The sequence below is a fragment of the Nerophis lumbriciformis genome, linkage group LG28 (genome assembly GCF_033978685.3).
Source record: "Nerophis lumbriciformis linkage group LG28, RoL_Nlum_v2.1, whole genome shotgun sequence".
In the NCBI taxonomy this organism is placed as follows: domain Eukaryota; kingdom Metazoa; phylum Chordata; class Actinopteri; order Syngnathiformes; family Syngnathidae; genus Nerophis; species Nerophis lumbriciformis.
The window spans coordinates 356416-375542 of NC_084575.2; the positions used below are offsets into that span (position 1 = coordinate 356416).

At 39.7% G+C, this 19127-nt stretch overlaps 3 protein-coding genes across 4 annotated transcripts in view; all 3 read right to left on the reverse strand.

Annotated features, from left to right (window-relative positions):
* The window catches only part of LOC140680201 (uncharacterized), a 194826-nt gene that overhangs the window by 87465 nt on the left and 88234 nt on the right, over positions 1-19127 (reverse strand). The gene's annotated exons all lie outside the window — the stretch shown is intronic.
* Positions 1-19127, reverse strand: part of LOC133570631 (uncharacterized) — a 682377-nt gene that overhangs the window by 36214 nt on the left and 627036 nt on the right. The gene's annotated exons all lie outside the window — the stretch shown is intronic.
* LOC140680202 (uncharacterized) overlaps positions 1371-19127 on the reverse strand; it is an 83188-nt gene continuing 65431 nt past the window's right edge. Inside the window, exons 3-5 of one of the 2 annotated variants that reach the window (XM_072916647.1) lie at positions 11356-11580; positions 3631-3803; positions 1371-1491 (exon numbers count right to left, since the gene is read on the reverse strand). In XM_072916647.1, the coding sequence (XP_072772748.1) occupies positions 1450-1491; positions 3631-3803; positions 11356-11580 (440 nt within the window). In that variant the 3' untranslated portion in view covers positions 1371-1449. Of the gene's footprint in view, positions 1492-3464; positions 3804-11355; positions 11581-19127 lie in introns of both variants that reach the window. The other variant, XM_072916645.1, reaches the window with a different exon arrangement.

Below are 19127 nucleotides of genomic sequence, written 5' to 3' on the forward strand. Positions count from 1 at the left end.
ACTTGGAGGTGCTGATTCCCATCCCAGTCGCTTCACACTCGGCTGCGAACCGATCCAGTGAGAGCTGAAGATCTTGGCCGGAGGAAGCCATCAGGACCACATCATCTGCAAATAGCAGTGACCTAATCCTGCAGCCACCAAACCAGATCCCCTCAACGCCCTGACTGCGCCTAGAAATTCTGTCCATAAAGGTTATGAACAGAATCGGTGACAAAGGGCAGCCTTGGCGGAGTCCAACCCTCACTGGAAACGTGTCCGACTTACTGCCGGCAATGCGGACCAAGCTCTGACACTGATTATACAGGGAGCGAACTGCCACAATAAGACAGTCCGTTACCCCATACTCTCTGAGCACTCCCCACAGGACTTCCCGGGGTACACGGTCGAATGCCTTCTCCAAGTCCACAAAGCACATGTAGACTGGTTGGGCAAACTCCCATGCACCCTCAAGGACCCTGCCGAGAGTATAAAGCTGGTCCACAGTTCCACGACCAGGACGAAAACCACACTGTTCCTCCTGAATCCGAGGTTCGACTATCCGGCGTAGCCTCCTCTCCAGTACACCTGAATAGACCTTACCGGGAAGGCTGAGGAGTGTGATCCCACGATAGTTGGTTAAAGAGAGGAACCACCACCCCGGTCTGCCAATCCAGAGGTACCGCCCCCGATGTCCACGCGATGTTGCAGAGTCTTGTCAACCAAGACAGCCCCATAACATCCAGAGCCTTAAGGAACTCCGGGCGGATCTCATCCACCCCCGGGGCCTTGCCACCGAGGAGCTTTTTAACTACCTCGGCAACCTCAGCCCCAGAAATAGGAGAACACAGTGCAACTAAACGGTTTCTCTCCAGTGTGTGTTCTCATGTGCGTGGTCATGTCACGCTTTCTGGAGAAACTCATCTTACAAACAGAGCAAGCAAAAGGTTTCTCTCCGGTGTGTGTTCTCATGTGTCTGGTCATGATTTGCTTTCTGGAGAAACTCTTCTTACAAACATAGCAAGTAAAAGGTTTCTCCCCAATGTGTGTTCTCATGTGTAATAAAAGTTCCTTTTTAGAGTTGAATCTTTTAGCACAAGCTGAGTGTCAGGATCAAACACTGATGACATATATTCATCAGACAAGAAGCAAGGAATCATGCAGAGACAGAGTTCAATATAGCTCATGAGGAGAACACATGGAGCTACACACTTAGTCACAGTCTCGCCCTACGCTCTAAGGTTCAGCTCCCGCGTCCCTCTATTTATTCAAGAGTTCCACAGTCAACATCACTGAGGCCGCCTCTAAAAGGAGTGGTCACATATTTTATGCAAAGCAGGTCCAGGACGCACAATACGTGACAGAATGTGGTGGGGGCCTTGTGATTTCGCCTTGTCTCCGCTTTGTCTGCATGTTGTCATCTTATCTTCATTGAGGTCCTTAAAGTCTCTGCTTCGTCTGCGTGTTGTCGTCTTATCTTCGTTGAGGTCCTTGAAGTCCTTGGCTGTTAGCGGGCTAAAACAAAGATAACATCTGTGGCTGAGGCCACCCCTCAGACAAGAAGTGTTTGTCCTTGCACAAATAGAAAAGTCTAACTTAAGCACAATAACTAATAACTAAAGCAACAGACTTTAAGAAACTAAAGTTAGTGTGAGAATATATACATAATTATTCTAACATTGAGCAAGCAAAAGGTTTCTTTTCAGTGTGTGTTCTCATGTGTAATATAATTTTCTTCTTAGTGTTGAATCTTTTAGCACAAGCTGAGCAAGCAAAAGGTTTCTCTCCAGTGTGTGTTCTCATGTGTATGGTCATGTCACCCTTTCTGGAGAAACTCTTCTTACAAACAGAGCAAGTAAAAGGTTTCTCTCCAGTGTGTGTTCTCATGTGTGTAGTCATGTGTTCCTTTCTGGAGAAGCTCTTCTTACAAACAGAGCAAGTAAAAGGTTTCTCACCTGAGTGTGTTCTCATGTGTAATATAATTTTCTTCTTAGTGTTGAATCTTTTAGCACAAGCTGAGCAAGCAAAAGGTTTCTCTCTAGTGTGTGTTCTCATGTGTATGGTCATGTCACCCTTTCTGGAGAAACTCTTCTTACAAACAGAGCAAGTATAAGGTTTCTCTCCAGTGTGTGTTCTCATGTGTGTGGTCATGTGTTCTTTTCTGGAGAAACTCTTCTTACAAACAGAGCAAGTAAAAGGTTTCTCACCTGTGTGTGTTCTCATGTGTAACATCATTTCAATCTTAGTGTTGAATCTTTTAGCACAAGCTGAGCAAGCAAAAGGTTTCTTTCCAGTGTGTGTTCTCATGTGTAATATACTTTTCTTTTTAGTGTTGAATCTTTTAGCACAAGCTGAGCAAGCAAAAGGTTTCTCTCCAGTGTGTGTTCTCATGTGTATGGTCATGTCACCCTTTCTGGAGAAACTCTTCTTACAAACAGAGCAAGTAAAAGGTTTCTCTCCAGTGTGTGTTCTCATGTGTGTGGTCATGTGTTCCTTTCTGGAGAAAATCTTCTTACAAACAGAGCAAGCAAAGGGTTTCTCACCTGTGTGTGTCCTCATGTGTAATATCATTTCCTTCTTAGTGTTGAATCTTTTAGCACAAGCTGAGCAAACAAAAGGTCTCTCTCCAGTGTGTGTTCTCATGTGTCTGGTCATGTGTTCCTTTCTGGAGAAACTCTTCTTACAAACGGCGCAAGTAAAAGGTTTACCACCTGTGTGTGTTCTCACATGTAATATAAGTTCCTTCTTAGTGTTGAAACTTTCAGCACAAGCTGAGCAAGCAAAAGGTTTCTCTCCAGTGTGTGTTCTCATGTGTGTGGTTATGTACTGTTTTGTGGAGAAACTCTTCTTACAAACGGAGCACGTAAAAGGTTTCTCACCTGTGTGTGTTCTCACGTGTAATATAAGTTCCTTCTTAGTGTTGAATCTTTTAGCACAAGCTGAGCAAGCAAAAGGTTTCTCTCCAGTGTGTGTTCTCATGTGTGTGGTCATGTCACCCTTTCTGGAGAAACTCTTCTTACAAACAGAGCAAGTAAAATGTTTCTCACCTGTGTGTGTTCTCATGTGTGTGATCATGACTTTCTTAGTGTTGAATCTTTTAGCACAAGCTGAGCAAGCATAAGGTTTCTCTCCAGTGTGTGTTCTCATGTGTGTGGTCATGTCACCCTTTCTGGAGAAACTCTTCTTACAAACAGAGCAAGTAAAAGGTTTCTCTCCAGTGTGTGTTCTCATGTGTGTGGTCATGTGTTCCTTTCTGGAGAAACTCTTTTTACAAACAGAGCAAGCAAAAGGTTTCTCTCCAGTGTGTGTTCTCATGTGTGTGGTCATGACTTGCTTTGTGGAGAAACTATTCTTACAAACAGAGCAAGTAAAAGGTTTCTCTCCAGTATGTATTCTCATGTGTTCTGTAAAATGACTCTTCTGTCTAAATGATTTCCCACATTCAGAGCAGTCAAAGTGTTTGTTGTTAGTGTGATGTCTCGTATCACCTTTAGAGTCATTTTTACTCTCCAAAGGTTTTTGGATGTGGTCACTGTGATCAGAAGAGTGTGACATCATGTGGTCCATGTCTGACAGTGGAGCAAAGATGCTGTCTGGTTCTGACTTGATATCTTCACAATGCTCTCCATCAGCTTCTGTGATGTGTTGACTTACAAGCTCCGCCCCTCTGTTCTCCTCACTTTGACTGTGATGAAGCTGTAAGGACTGAGCTTCATCTTCATCATGAAGCTGCTCCTCTTTAATGTGGGAGGGGGCCTGTAGCTCCTTCTGTCCCACACTGGTGTGCCACTCCTCTTCATGACTCCCCGCTGACACCCGCTGGACGTCTGCAGAACAAATGAGGTGTTACTGTATTGAAGTTTGCAGTATTCAAACTATTGACATGTGAGCTAGGCCAAATAGACAGTGATGGGCAAGCTACCTGGACAATGTAGTAAGCTAAGCTACAAGTTACTCTCAATTAAATGGAGCTAAGCTATCCTCAGAGAATTGTAGCACGCTACACTACAAGCTACACTGCAAAAGTAGCTTGCCACATCAAATATATATATATATATATATATATATATATATATATATATATATATATATATATATATATATATATATATATTGTCGGAGGCAGATATTTACATATATCCGAATTTAAGTTGTACTTCTTCCATTTCTTTGTCATATTTGAAAACAGCTCGTCTTTTCCACTTCTTCTCTTGATGCTCTGTCAGCAAGCAAACTCTGTGTGTTAACCTTGAGTTCTTTGGAATGTATTATGGCTAGGGAGACGTTGTGCTTTTGTTATGGCTAGGGAGGTGGAAGGGAAGAGAGGTGTTTGGCGTTGGGAAGAGAGACCATTTTGGGTGTGCGGGATAGAAGGTTCTAGGGATAGACTGGTCTCAATCTAAAATGTATATTGTCAAAGCTTTGAGAATATACAAGAAAATACCTATTCTGTCTCTGGTGGTTTTTCAACTCAGCTTTAAGTGTCGGAAAGAACTTGGGAGCGAATTGTGACTTGAATTCCCTGGGAGGAACAACTGGTCCAAAACGCAACAATATATATATATATATACATATATATATATATATATATATACATATATATATATATATATATATATATATTGGCCCACATGTATAATATCAATGTTTATGTTGTCCATGGAAAGAAGTTAGTAAGAAGCAAAAGAAAAACAACCAACCATGGATGACAAAAGGACTGAAAAATGCTTGTCACAAAAAAAAGACATTATATGGAATATTCAATCAATCAATCAATCAATGTTTATTTATATAGCCCTAAATCACAAGTGTCTCAAAGGGCTGCACAAGCCACAACGACATCCTCGGTACAAAGCCAACATAAGGGCAAGGAAAAACTCACCCCAGTGGGACGTCGATGTGAATGACTATGAGAAACCTTGGAGAGGACCGCATATGTGGGTAACCCCCCCCCCCCTCTAGGGGAGACCGAAAGCAATGGATGTCGAGTGGGTCTGACATAATATTGTGAGAGTCCAGTCCATAGTGGATCCAACATAATAGTAAGAGTCCAGTTCACAGTGGGGCCAGCAGGACACCATCCCGAGCGGAGACGGGTCAGCAGCGCAGAGATGTTCCCAGCCGATGCACAGGCGAGCGGTCCACCCCGGGTCCCGACTCTGGACAGCCAGCACTTCATCCATGGCCACCGGACCTGTGCCCCCCCCTCCACAAGGAATAGGGGAGCAGAGGAGAAAAGAAAAGAAACGGCAGATCAACTGGTCTAACAGGGGGGCTATTTAAAGGCTAGCGTATACAAATGAGTTTTAAGATGGGACTTAAATGCTTCTACTGAGGTAGCATCTCTAATTGTTACCGGGAGGGCATTCCATAGTACTGGAGCCCCAATAGAAAACGCTCTATAGCCTGCAGACTTTTTTTTGGGCTCTGGGAATCACTAATAAGCCGGAGTTCTTTGAACGCAGATTTCTTGCCGGGACATATGGTACAATACAATCAACAAGATAGGACGGAGCTAGACCGTGTAGTATTTTATACGTAAGTAGTAAAACCTTAAAGTCACATCTTAAGTGCACAGGAAGCCAGTGCAGGTGAGCCAGTATAGGTATATATATATGTATATATGTATATAAAGGTATATACAGTATAGGCGTAATGTGACCAAACTTTCTTGTTCTTGTCAAAAGTCTAGCAGCCGCATTTTGTACCAACTGTAATCTTTTAATGCTAGACATAGGGAGACCCGAAAATAATACGTTACAGTAGTCGAGACGAGACGTAACGAACGCATGAATAATGATCTCAGCGTCGCTAGTGGATAAAATAGAACGAATTTTAGCGATATTACGGAGATGAAAGAAGGCCGTTTTAGTAACACTCTTAATGTGTGACTCAAAGGAGAGAGTTGGGTGGAAGATAATACCCAGATTCTTTACTGATTCGCCTTGTGTAATTGTTTGGTTGTCAAATGTTAAGGTGGTATTATTAAATAAATGTCGGTGTTTAGCAGGACCGATAATCAGCATTTCCGTTTTCTTGGCGTTGAGTTGCAAGAAGTTAGCGGACATCCATTGTTTAATTTCATTAAGACACGCCTCCAGCTGACTACAATCCGGCGTGTTGGTCAGCTTTAGGGGCATGTAGAGTTGGCTGTCATCAGCATAACAATGAAAGCTAACACCGTATTTGCGTATGATGTCGCCTAGCGGCAGCATGTAAATGCTAAAGAGTGCAGGGCCAAGAACCGAACCCTGAGGAACTCCGCACGTTACCTTAACATAGTCCGAGGTCACATTGTTATGGGAGACGCACTGCATCCTGTCAGTAAGATAAGAGTTAAACCACGACAAAGCTAAGTCTGACATACCAATACGTGTTTAATTATTAATAACACAGACATCTATAGAGGCATAAAATAAGTATAAGAAATATAAAAAGAAGCTAATTGGTATACTAGGAACATGTAAGAAGGAATACTACAGACAATTATTAAAGAAGAACAGAAACAACATGAGAGCAACATGGGGCATCCTAAATAGCATCATTAAAAATGCTGCTAAGAAAGATTACCCCCAGTACTTTCTACATGGAAATACAAAAAATGACAATATGAACCAAATAGTTGAACGTTTTAATGATTACTTTGTTAATATCGGAAAACATGTGGAACAAAGATTTCCAAATGCAGATGATGGATCAGTTGAGGACTTGAGTGAGCTCATAGACAGAAATCCCAATTCCATGTTTCTTAAGAACGTGACAAAAGAAGAAATAATCAAAATTGTAAAACATTGTAAATCCAAGACCTCAACCGACTGTCATGGAATAGATATGGTAACCATAAAAAAGGTTATAGAAGACATTTCAGAACCTCTGACATATATCAGCAACGTATCATTTCTAACCCGCAAATTCCCTGACAAAATGAAAATTGCGAAAGTCGTACCAATTTATAAGAATGGAGACATACACCAGTTTACTAACTACACACCAGAATTCACAGCAAATATGTCAACATGGATAGCATTAATCCAAATAACAGAGGAAATGAGCAATGCAATAGATGGTAAAGAATGTGCGGCCGCAGCATTCATGGACTTAACTACAGCATTTGACACAATTAATCATGATATTTTAAAAACAAAACTAGAAGGATATGGCATCAGAGGTTTGGTCTTGAACTGGATAAGAAGCTATTTAACCAACAGGAAGCAATATGTGAAGTAGGGTGAAAATATGTCAACACAGCTAGATATATCTTGTGGTGTACCCCAGGGATCAATACTGGGACCAAGATTGTTTCATCTTTATATAAACCACATTTGTAAAGTTACAAAGTGTGACGTGATAGCGAGAGAAGAAGACGACAGGGAGACGATGACGTCGTTTAGCTGTCAGCGTGTTTTATTGACAGCTTGGTGTGTGAATGAGATGTGTAATTACTGACCGAATCTCAGTAAAAGTAAAATAATACTATTTGGTAACAGTAGAAGAGAAAGTCAAACACAAATAGACGGAATAGAAATTGAAAGAGTACCGTATTTTTTAGACTATAAGTCACAGTTTTTTTCATAGTTTGGCCGGGGGTGCGACTTATACTCAGGAGCGACTTATGTGTGAAATTATTAACACATTACCGTAAAATATCAAATAATATTATTTATCTCATTCACGTAAGAGACTAGACGTATAAGATTTCATGGCATTTAGCGATTAGGAGTGACAGATTGTTTGGTAAACGTATAGCATGTTCTATATGTTATAGTTATTTGAATGACTCTTACCATAATATGTTACGTTAACATACCAGTTGGTTATTTATGCCTCATATAACGTACACTTATTCAGTCTGTTGTTCACTATTCTTTATTTATTTTAAATTGCCTTTCAAATGTCTATTCTTGGTGTTGGCTTTTATCAAATACATTTCCCCAAAAAATAAGACTTATACTCCAGTGCGACTTATGTATGTTTTTTTCCTTTTTTATTATGCATTTTCGGCCGGTGCGACTTATACTCCGGAGCGACTTATACTCCGAAAAATACGGTAAATGAAACCAAATGTCTAGGTATAATAATTGATGATAAATTGAACTGGAAATCTCATGTAAAAAATATACAACATAAAGTAGCAAGAAACACGTCAATAATGAATACAGCAAAACATGTTCTAGACCAAAAATGACTTCATATTCTCTACTGCTCACTAGTGTTACATATCTGACTTATTGTGTAGAAATATGGGAAATAACTACAAAAGTACACAGATCAGTTATAATAATACATCATGTTGGATATAGACAACATACTAACACTTTATTTATAGAATCAAAAATACTGAAATTCCACCACATAGTGAATTTGCAAACAGCTAAAATGATACACAAAGCAAACTATAACCTGCTAGCCAAGAATGTACAACAATTCTCAACAAAAGAGGAGAAATATAATCTTAGAGAAAAATGTAATTTAAAACATTTGTATGCACGTACAACACTTAAGACCTTCAGTATATCAGTATGTGGAATTAAATGATGGAATGGATGAAGCAAAGCAATCAAACAATGTACTAATATGATCCACTTCAAGAAACTCTTCACACTTAAAGTGTTTACAAAGTACAAAGAAGAAGATAAACATTCTCAATTTATTTCATCCATCCTTACTCATCTCACCATATGAAATATAACTTACTTCACTCATTATTATTTATTTATTTTCATTGTGATTACTTATGGAGTATATTGTGAATACATTGAGAACAGGAAGTGAACAAAAGTTTTAGCAACTGTTATGTAAAAGAAAAGGGGTAGGATTAAATAAGCTCTGCTTCTTCCTACTCCTTTTCCAACATGTTGAAAAGACAAACTGGAAATAGTGATGCATCATGTTGTATGCATGCATGTGTGATGTTTCATGTTGTATGCATGCATGTGTGATGCATCATGTTGTATGCATGCATGTGTGATGTATCATGTTGTATGCATGCATGCATGTGTGATGCATCATGTTGTATGCATGCATGCATGTGTGATGTATCATATTGTATGGATGCATGTGTAATGTATCATGTTGTATGCATGTATGTGTGATGTATCATGTTGTATGCATGCATGTGTGATGTATCATGTTGTATGTATGCATGTGTGATGCATCATGTTGTATGCATGCATGTGTGATGTTTCATGTTGTATGCATGCATGTGTGATGTATCATGTTTGTATGCATGCATGTGTGATGTATCATGTTGTATGCATGCATGCATGTGTGATGTATCATGTTGTATGCATGCATGTGTGATTTATCATGTTGTATGTATGCATGTGTGATGCATCATGTTGTATGCATGCATGTGTGATGTTTCATGTTGTATGCATGCATGTGTGATGTATCATGTTTGTATGCATGCATGTGTGATGTATCATGTTGTATGCATGCATGGATGTGTGATGTATCATGTTGTATGCATGCATGTGTGATGTATCATGTTGTATGTATGCATGTGTGATGCATCATGTTGTATGCATGCATGTGTGATGTTTCATGTTGTATGCATGCATGTGTGATGTATCATGTTTGTATGCATGCATGTGTGATGTATCATGTTGTATGCATGCATGCATGTGTGATGTATCATGTTGTATGCATGCATGTGTGATGTATCATGTTGTATGTATGCATGTGTGATGCATCATGTTGTATGCATGCATGTGTGATGTTTCATGTTGTATGCATGCATGTGTGATGTATCATGTTGTATGCATGCATGTGTGATGTATCATGTTGTATGCATGCATGTGTGATGTATCATGTTGTATGCTTGCATGTTCCAAATAAACTCAACTCAACTAACACTTGGTGGACATTCAAGCCACAAAATGCAAATGGAGTATTGTTGGTGTATTTTGGATGGTTATAGAGGACCTCCCATTGGCTCCATTGCAAGTGGACTTTTTTTTACATTCATGAGTTAGAATTAGGGCAGGGTGATATATGGAATATACTGGATATATCGTGGGTTTGTGTCTGTGCGATATAGAAAATGACTATATGGTGTGATATTGGAGTATACGATCTCACACAGTTGCTTTTAGCTGCAGGCATTACACTACAGGCTCTTCTCACTCTTTCTTGTCTCTCTTCTTCTCACAAAGACAAAAAACAAGCGCACCTTCTTACATACGTCACATACTGTCACGTGTGCAACGTCATACGCTCTCACGGAGCAGACAGATAGCGGCATGGTAACGTTAGCTGTGGTGCTAGTGGCAATACGAGAGAAAGAAGGTGCCAATCTGGTAACAAATGAAGTAATAATTTATTCCCAAGACAAACAGCAGGGGGTTTGGTTTGGCTTCAAGCGGGTAGATGGTGAACAAGTATGCGGCAAAAGCGTTGCTACAAAAAGTAGCAGCACTGCTAATGTAACATCATTTGAAAAGTCACCCGCTAGAGAATGAGGAGTGCATGAAACTCTGCATGTCAACATCTCCGTTCAGTGCCACACCCACAAAATGCCCACGCAACCATTTCCAGATCAACACCGTATGAAACAAATAGTCAACAACAGAAGGAGATAACGTCAGCAGGAACCTACCACATAGTGAAGGACATACACTATTTGATTTCCTATTATGCAGCTCATTTTTATTTGACACTTATTGAAATATCTTGTGTGACATCATGCACAAAAGTGCACTTTATTTGTTTTAAACTATTGTAGTGGCATTCTGTACAGAAAGTGTACTTTAATTTAGTGTTGTTTTGATATGTCATCTTAGTGACATCATGCACAAAAGTGCACTAATAGCTTGTTTTAAAATGTCTGACAATCTTGCACTTTCTGTTTTGAAATGACATGAATGTTTGTGCCACTGCTTAGTAACTGTTTAATAAATACACTTTTGCTAAATTGACTTAGTTGTGGTTCCCTCTCTGCATGAAAGTTTAAAAGTAGCATATATTAATGCAGTATGAAAAAGAATGTTTTAAAGTAGACACATAGAATCATCATACTGCTTTGATTATATGCATTAGTGTTCATTCAAGGCTAAGGCAAAATGTACACATATATATGGTGCATCGTGACATGGACTAAAAATAGAGATTTTAATAAAAGGCCATATCGCCCAGCCCTACTTAGAATGCTTTTTTTTTTTTTTACATATATATCCACCATCATGTCTTTTATAAAGATTGTGAACAATAGAAAAATTCCCAAAAAGTGCAGTTCCCCTCTAAATTCCAATGATTAGATTTAAGACTTGAAGTGTATGAGCATGAAGTGATGAAGCCTACTTGGATGAGTCTTCTAAGACAAAGTGAACAGTCCAGTTGTGATGGATTGAATGCCCTGAGAATAAAATGATATGTGCTTACTTGGACTGTGATGAAGCTGTGAGGACTCAGGTGCTTTGTCTTCATGCTCTTCAGTCTTCACAGAGACAACAGTCAGTGGAAACTTGCTGACATCATCCTCCTCCTGCCCTACAACACACTCTCCCTCCTCTTCCTCTTTCATGTGTGGATCCTCCTCTTCCTCTTTAATGTGGGTGGGCTGTGGATCATCCTCTTCCTCTTTAATGTGAAGGGGCTGTTGAATGTCTGTTGGGTAAATAAGTCAATAAGATAAAGAGAGAATATAAATAGTTTTGGACTGACACTGTTAACACAATGACATTATTTGTGTTCTTTTGTGTGTTGTGTTAAAAGAGTGTAACAAAACAACCAACAAAAACACAGAAATACTTCCTTTTTTCCCAGCCACTAAAATTAATTCAAAAGTGAGTACAAAAACAGACTTGGAAATTTGATGAGGAGCAAGTTTTTATTTATAAGTACAAGGCAGCATTGATTGAGGCATTCTTAACTTTACACTCACTGATATAAAGTGTGTAAATATTTTATTCTGTATACGGTCTATGACACCTAAACTTTATCTCTAAACTTAACCACAATTTGTGGTGTAGAATGACGTCGGGAACTCAAGATAGTTCCACATGTCTGGGAACGCCACCGACGGATAATACTTGATATTACTCAACAAATCTTTAGGGATCTATTCCGTTTCATAATTACATTTTTTTCTCATATCTGCTTTTCGCAGGAAGATCTCGGCCAGGGGTGTTTAAACTAATTTTAGATGGGGGGCCACGTGGAGGAAGATCTACTCCAAGTTGGCCGGACTGGTAAAATCACGGCAAGATAACGTAAAAAATAAAGACAATTGCAGATTGTTTTCTTTGTTTAAAAATAGAACAAACACATTCTGAAAATGTACAAATCATGTTTTTTTTTTTTTTTACATACAATAGTATTCTATCTTTAGTTGTCCTTTTTTACACTTTCAGAATCAATTATGTGATAATGTTCATCAGTCAACTCATTGGTGTTCATTTTCAATCTATCAAGATAAATAAATAATATCAAAATCAAATTACAGGATGTTATTGATGTAGTTTGTTCATTTTCCCCGACTGGTGCGCTTACATCATGTGTTTTAGTTGTGTTTTACATATGTAGCATCATCTACATAGATACAAAGAATTGCTATTGCGACATCTAGAGGACACATTTAGAACAGCAGTTTCTTTCATTCAAAAATATTTACTCATTTTTGTACTTAGCCAACTCATCCCGTCTCATTCACTCATTCACACACTAATGGCGGGATCTGCCATGCAAGGCGCTTACCACGACCCATCAGGAGCAAGGGTGAAGTGTCCTGCTCAAGGACACAACAGACGTGACTAGGTTGGTAGAAGGTGGGGATTGAACCAGGAACCCTCAGGCACGGCCACTCTACCAACCGCGCCACTAGCCTTCCACCACCGACCTGCCTCCAAGCCTTCCACCATCGACCTGCCTGCTAACTTTCCACCATCAACCTGCCTACCAGCCTTCCACCATCGGCCTGCCTGCTAGCCTTCTACCATCGACCTGCCTGCTAGCCTTCCACCGTCGACCTGCCTACCAGCCTTCCACCATCAACCTGCCTACCAGCCTTCCACCATCGACCTGCCTACTAGCCTTCCATCGACCTGCTGTTTGCCTCCAGCCATTGGCTTTGTCTACGGGCTTCCACCCGTCGGCCTTGGTTGCTAGTCTTTAGCCCTGTCTGCTAACATCTTCAAACGTGGTAAAATGAGTGGAACTTCTCCTCTCACTATGTCACATATTATTATATTGTGTTTTATACTTTTGTGTGGTTTTACTGGTGTCGCAAATGGGTCTGGTCACCCCCACTCACGAGCTATGCTACTTCAAGATGCACAGTTTGACATATTTGATAATTTGACAATTCATCATAGTGGCAGCGACAAAATAACCTCGGCCTTATCTCAGTTGAAGATTTCTGTGACTTTGGACAAAACAAAATGGCTGCATACTATGGTAGAGTCCATTCATTCTTATTGTTTGCTTGTTTTGAGAGATCATGTCAACATTACTGCATGCTCCCCTATTGTGAGCACTTACTTTCACAGATTAAAGACCGACTCAAAAGATGGTAACTTTAAGCGCAAATGTTTAGTTGTATTATTGTTATTGCTCTCAGGAAATGTTGAGACTAATCCAGGCCCTGATACACCTACACAATGTTTTACACCTGCAGATTTTAAAACTATATCTGGTTTTGGGATTATTCATATCAATGTTCGGAGTTTACTCCGTAAACTGGATATGATAAAGATCTGGAGAAACTCAACAAATGCTGATATTGTAGTCTTATCTGAAACTTGTCTTAAACAATCTGTGCTTGATAAAGATATTTACATTCATGGCTATAATGTCTATCGTACTGACCGACAAAGAAAAGGTGGTGGAGTGGCCATATATATTAAGCAGAGGTTTGATGTTAAATTAGTGCTCTCTGAATCAGTAAGTAAAGAACTTGAACTGTTAGCACTTGAAATCGAATTAGCTAGAAATCACCACATTATGGTAGTGGGGTGTTATAGGCCTCCATCTGCCCCTACTAATTCCCTATCTACTCTTGTGAAGCTTCTGTCTCAACTGAAATACAATGAAATAGTGATTTGAACTGGGACTGGCTCACATCTGTGTCTGACTCTTTGAAAGCACAGTGTGAATCTCTAAATTTAACACAATTAATTAACTCAACTACAAGACCTAATCCTAAATGCCCTCAAAAAGCTACACTCATTGACTTAATTCTAACAAATATGTCAAGACTTGGTCCTGGGTGTGTGCTTTTCCGGGATGCAACGGAAAGTTGGCACGGGCGAGACGGGAATGGAGGTACATGATTTATTTATATTTATCAAAAAAAGGAATAAATGAAAGCGCGCACATTGGCGGAGAATAAACTATAAAACCAAAAGACTATAGCAAAAAGTACAAACAAAAAACACGCACAATGGCGGAGAACAAACTATGAAACCAAAAAGACTATAAATATGGAACAAAAACTTACTTGGCTTGAGGAATTGACATGAAAAGAAGTATCAGGCATGAACAGAGCATAAATGTGTTGTGAGGTCGTCAGAAAGACAAACTGAAAAACACTGAACTTAAATACTATGGACATGATTAGTGAAAGCAGGTGCGTGACTCAAAACGTGAAACAGGTGCGTGACGTGACAGGTGAAAACTAATGGTTGCTATGGTGACCAGACAAGGGAGTGAAAAGACAGAAACTAAACAAAAACATGACTTAAAACAAAAACATGATTACACAGACATGACAAAATATGCCCTTTAAATGTGTTGCATCTGGTGTTTTCCCTAATGATGTGAGTGATCATTGTGTGATTGCAGTAGTGCGAGACACAAGGATTCCTAAAAGCAAGCCTCGTCTTCTTGAAAAACATTATATGAAATTATTTGAGACGCAAGCTTTTTTACATGACTTGCATCTTTGTAATTGGGATAGAATTGCTCTTTTTGATCATGTTGAACTGGCTTGGAAATATTTTCACGAAAACTTTTTGAGTATAGTGAACAAACATGCCCCTTTTAGAAAATGTAGGGTTAAAGGACGTGACAATCAGTGGTTTACATCAGACCTGTCAGATGTATTGCATGAGCGTAATGCTGCTTGGGCCAGGGCACGCAAGTCAGGGTTAGAAGCAGATTGGTTGAATTTTAAACAATTAAGAAAACAATTTACCTCTCTCCTTCGGAAAGTCAAAATTAGAATTGCATTTTTCCACAACAACTGAAAACCTCAAACACCCAAAGAAGTTTTGGAAAATCATCAAATCTTTGTCTGCCTGCTGTAATTCAGTCAATCTCCCACCTAGTATACTTGATGATGGTGTCAGAGTAAGTGACAGAAGAGAAATGGGTAGTCATTATAATAATCATTTTATTAACTCTGGTTTTCTCTATAATTCTGACAAATTTACTGAAGTTCCGCTAACTCCGGAAAGAACCGTTGAAAATACCCAGGTTTTTAACTTTACTCCCTTTACCACAACAGAGGTCATGAGGGCTCTAAAACAACTTAAACCTAAAAAGCCAGCTAGCTCAGATAAGTTGGAGCCGTTCTTTTTAAAGTTGGCAGCTGAAATTATAGCTGAACCACTGACTCACATTTTTAACTTTACTCGAATTTCAAATGAAATCCCCTTGGATTGGAAATCTGCCCTTGTAATCCGCCTATTAAAAAGAGGTGACCCTAGTAATCTAAATGATTACAGACCGATCTCTAAACTCTCTGTTCTGGCAAAAGTGATTGAATCCCTTATCAGTGAACAGATAAAAGACTTTTTGGACACCAACTTTATTCTGTCACCATTTCAGTCAGGTTTTGGCAGAAATAACAGTACTGTTACTGCTGCTATGAAGTTTATAAATGATGTAACTGAAGCTCTTGACAAGAAGCAGTGCTGTCTGTCCCTCTTTATTGACTTTTCAAAGGCATTTGATACTGTTGATCATGTATTTTTAATCAAACGTCTTTCAGCTATTGGTTTTTCTCAGCAAGCAGTTGGATGGTTTGCAAATGACCTCACAAGCAGAACTCAGGCTGTTCAGATAGAGGGTTCCTTCTCGGACGTACTGCAAGTGAAAAAGAGTGTCCCTCAATGTTCTGTGTTGGGCCCATTATTAATTAATAATTAATAATGTTGGACAGAATATTCCGAACTCAACTTTCCATTCCTACGCTGATGATACTGTCATATACTGCACAGCACCCACTCCTGCTGAGGCCTTTAAATATCTACAACATGCATTTGACAGAGTACAAGAACAACTTTGCTATCTTCAACTGCTTTTAAATGCAGAGAAAACAAAGTGTATGTTCTTTACCACATCAAAAACTGTAAGATCAGCACTGTGTGAGAACATTTGAACAAGAAATGGGCAACACATTGTGTTAGTATCTGCTTTTAAATATTCAGGATTTTTAATTGATGACCACTTGAGTTTTAAGGAGCACATTAAGTATGTTGTAAAAAAAACCTGAAACTTTTACTGGGATTTTATTATAGAAACAAGTCTTGCTTTTCTTTTACTGTGAAACAGAAATTGGTGGAAACAACCTTTTTACCTGTTATTGACTATGGAGATGTGTTGTACATGAATGCTACTGCTGGTTGTCTCCACAAGCTGGATAGTGTGTACCACGGGGCACTGAGATTCATCACCAACTTACTCACCATTGTGTGTTATACTCAATGGTTAACTTACTCACCATTGTGTGTTATACTCAATGGTTAACTTACTCACCGTTGTGTGTTATACTCAATGGTTAACTTACTCACCATTGTGTGTTATACTCAATGGTTAACTGGACATCTTTATTTGCTCGACGCCTCAATCATTGGTATGTGTTCATCTACAAAACCATTCTGGGTATCACCCCATCTTATTTGTCTTGTCTTTTAACAAAGAAACAAGGAAGTCACAATCTTCTTTCAATTAATGTTCTGCAATTTGTCGTCCCCAAAGTACCGGTAAGAACTGAACTGGGCAAGAAAGCATTTAGGTTTTCAGCAGCAAAGGCTTGGAATAACCTACAATCCAATATTCAACTTCAAACCCTTGTTACATTGAATGAGTTTAAAGCTTCTGTGAAAGGATTGCAGTCTACCTTGTCTGTATGCACATGTGTTATGTCAGCAAGTTTTAATGTTGTAAATGTCATGTTTTATGTGTTGTTTACTGTTTTTAATGTAACCTTGCTGCTGCCCTCTTGGCCAGGTCTCCCTTGGAAAAGAGATCTTTGATCTCAATGGGATTTTTACCTGGTTAAATAAAGAAAAAAAAAAAGAAGAAAAAAAACAGCTGTTTATTTGAAGTGTTAAAGAAGTCAACTAAGTGTGCAGTGCAAGGGAAATGCAGTTATGTCATCTTCTTGTCAATAACACACACATCAAACTTTTGCATGTTGTTGCTTCCTTATTTGTCATTATTCAAAGCTGATTTTAATGTGTAGCAGCGGCAGCTGAACTCAATGTGACAACGTGTCATAGTTACGTCAGTCAGCTGGAATTAAAAATACAAATAGTTGTGTCGTTAGTCCAAAATCTTCACGGTCCTCATGGACGACATAATTAGGAACCAGTACTAAAAAAATGGTACTTGGTATACATCCCTAATCTTCACCACTAAACCTTTGAAATATGCTGACATGTGTGCGGCTAAAGGTAAATAAACAGTAGCCATATTGAATGTTTGCCTTCATTTGACCACGCGAGGTAAGGAGGACGGCCTCTAGGTCACATGGTTACACCCCAGCAATTACACTGTTGATGATTGATGAGCATTCATTTTTAAATGGACGTGTTAAAAAGCAAGTATATCTCCATCTTTAGTCATAAATGTGGCCCCCGGATGAACATGTGTCACAAACATTGTATTAGATGATATGTGGATGTTGTGCTTACTTGGACTGTGATGAAGCTGTGAGGACTCAGGTGCTTTGTCTTCATGCTCTTCAGTCTTCACAGAGACAACAGTCAGTGGAAACTTGCTGACATCATCCTCCTCCTGCCCTACAAAACACTCTCCCTCCTCTTCCTCTTTCAAATGTGAGGGCTGTGGATCCTCTGAAGTGAAACTGTCCCCCTGCAGATGAGGGAGACATTCTTCTTGGTGTCCAATCAGCTGATGGATGTCTACAGGACACAAACAAATCACATTTGAACTCCTACATGCTAAATATTAAATCGTACATGAAATATAGGGCTGTGGCTATTGAAAATGTCATTAATCAAGTGTTCTTCTGGAAATGTTTTCGATTAATTGAGTAACTGGATAAAACTTAGTGTTGCTTGGTTAAAGACAAATTTAAGCGACTTTAAGACAATTCACTTAATAATGAACAGCCAATTGGTTTGAGATGGTATGAGATCAAGACGTCATCTTTAGATCAGGCTTTGTTTTTTCCACAATCACTGCCACATTAAAAAGTTAAAGTACCAATGATTGTCACACACACACTAGGTTTGACCTGATTGTTCTCTGCATTTGACCCATTAACCTTGATCACCCCCTGGGAGGTGAGGAGAGCAGTGAGCAGCAGCGGTGCAATAACTTTTATGGTGATTTAACTTCCACTTCCAACCCTTGATGCTGAGTGCCAAGCAGGGAGGTAATGGGTCCCATTTTTATAGTCTTTGGTATGACTCAGTCGGGGTTTGAACTCACAACCTAGTAGTCAGCATGCACACTACATCGAGTCGGTCAATGTAGTAGGTGTTGTAGTAGGTCAGGGGTCGGACACCCGCGGCTCCAAAGCCGCATGCGGCTCTTTGATCACTCTGATGCGGCTCAGCTGCATACTTGCTGACCCTCCCGATTTTTCCGGGAGACTTCCGGATTTCAGTGTCTCTCCCGGAGCAAACATTCCCCGATTTTCACCCGGACAAAAACATTGAGGGCGTGCCGTGATGGCACTGCCTTTAGCGTCCTCTACAACCTGTCGTCGCGTCCACTTTTTCACCATACTATCTGCGTGCCGGCCCAGTCACATGTTGTATGCGGCCTCTGCTTACACACGTAAGTGACTGCAAGGCATACTTGGTCAACAGCCATACAGGTCACACTGAGGGTGGCCGTATAAAACAACTTTAACACTGTTACTTATATGCGCCACACTGTGAACCCGCACCAAACAAGAATGACAAACACATTTCGGGAGAACATCCGCACTGTAACACAACATAAACACAACAGAACAA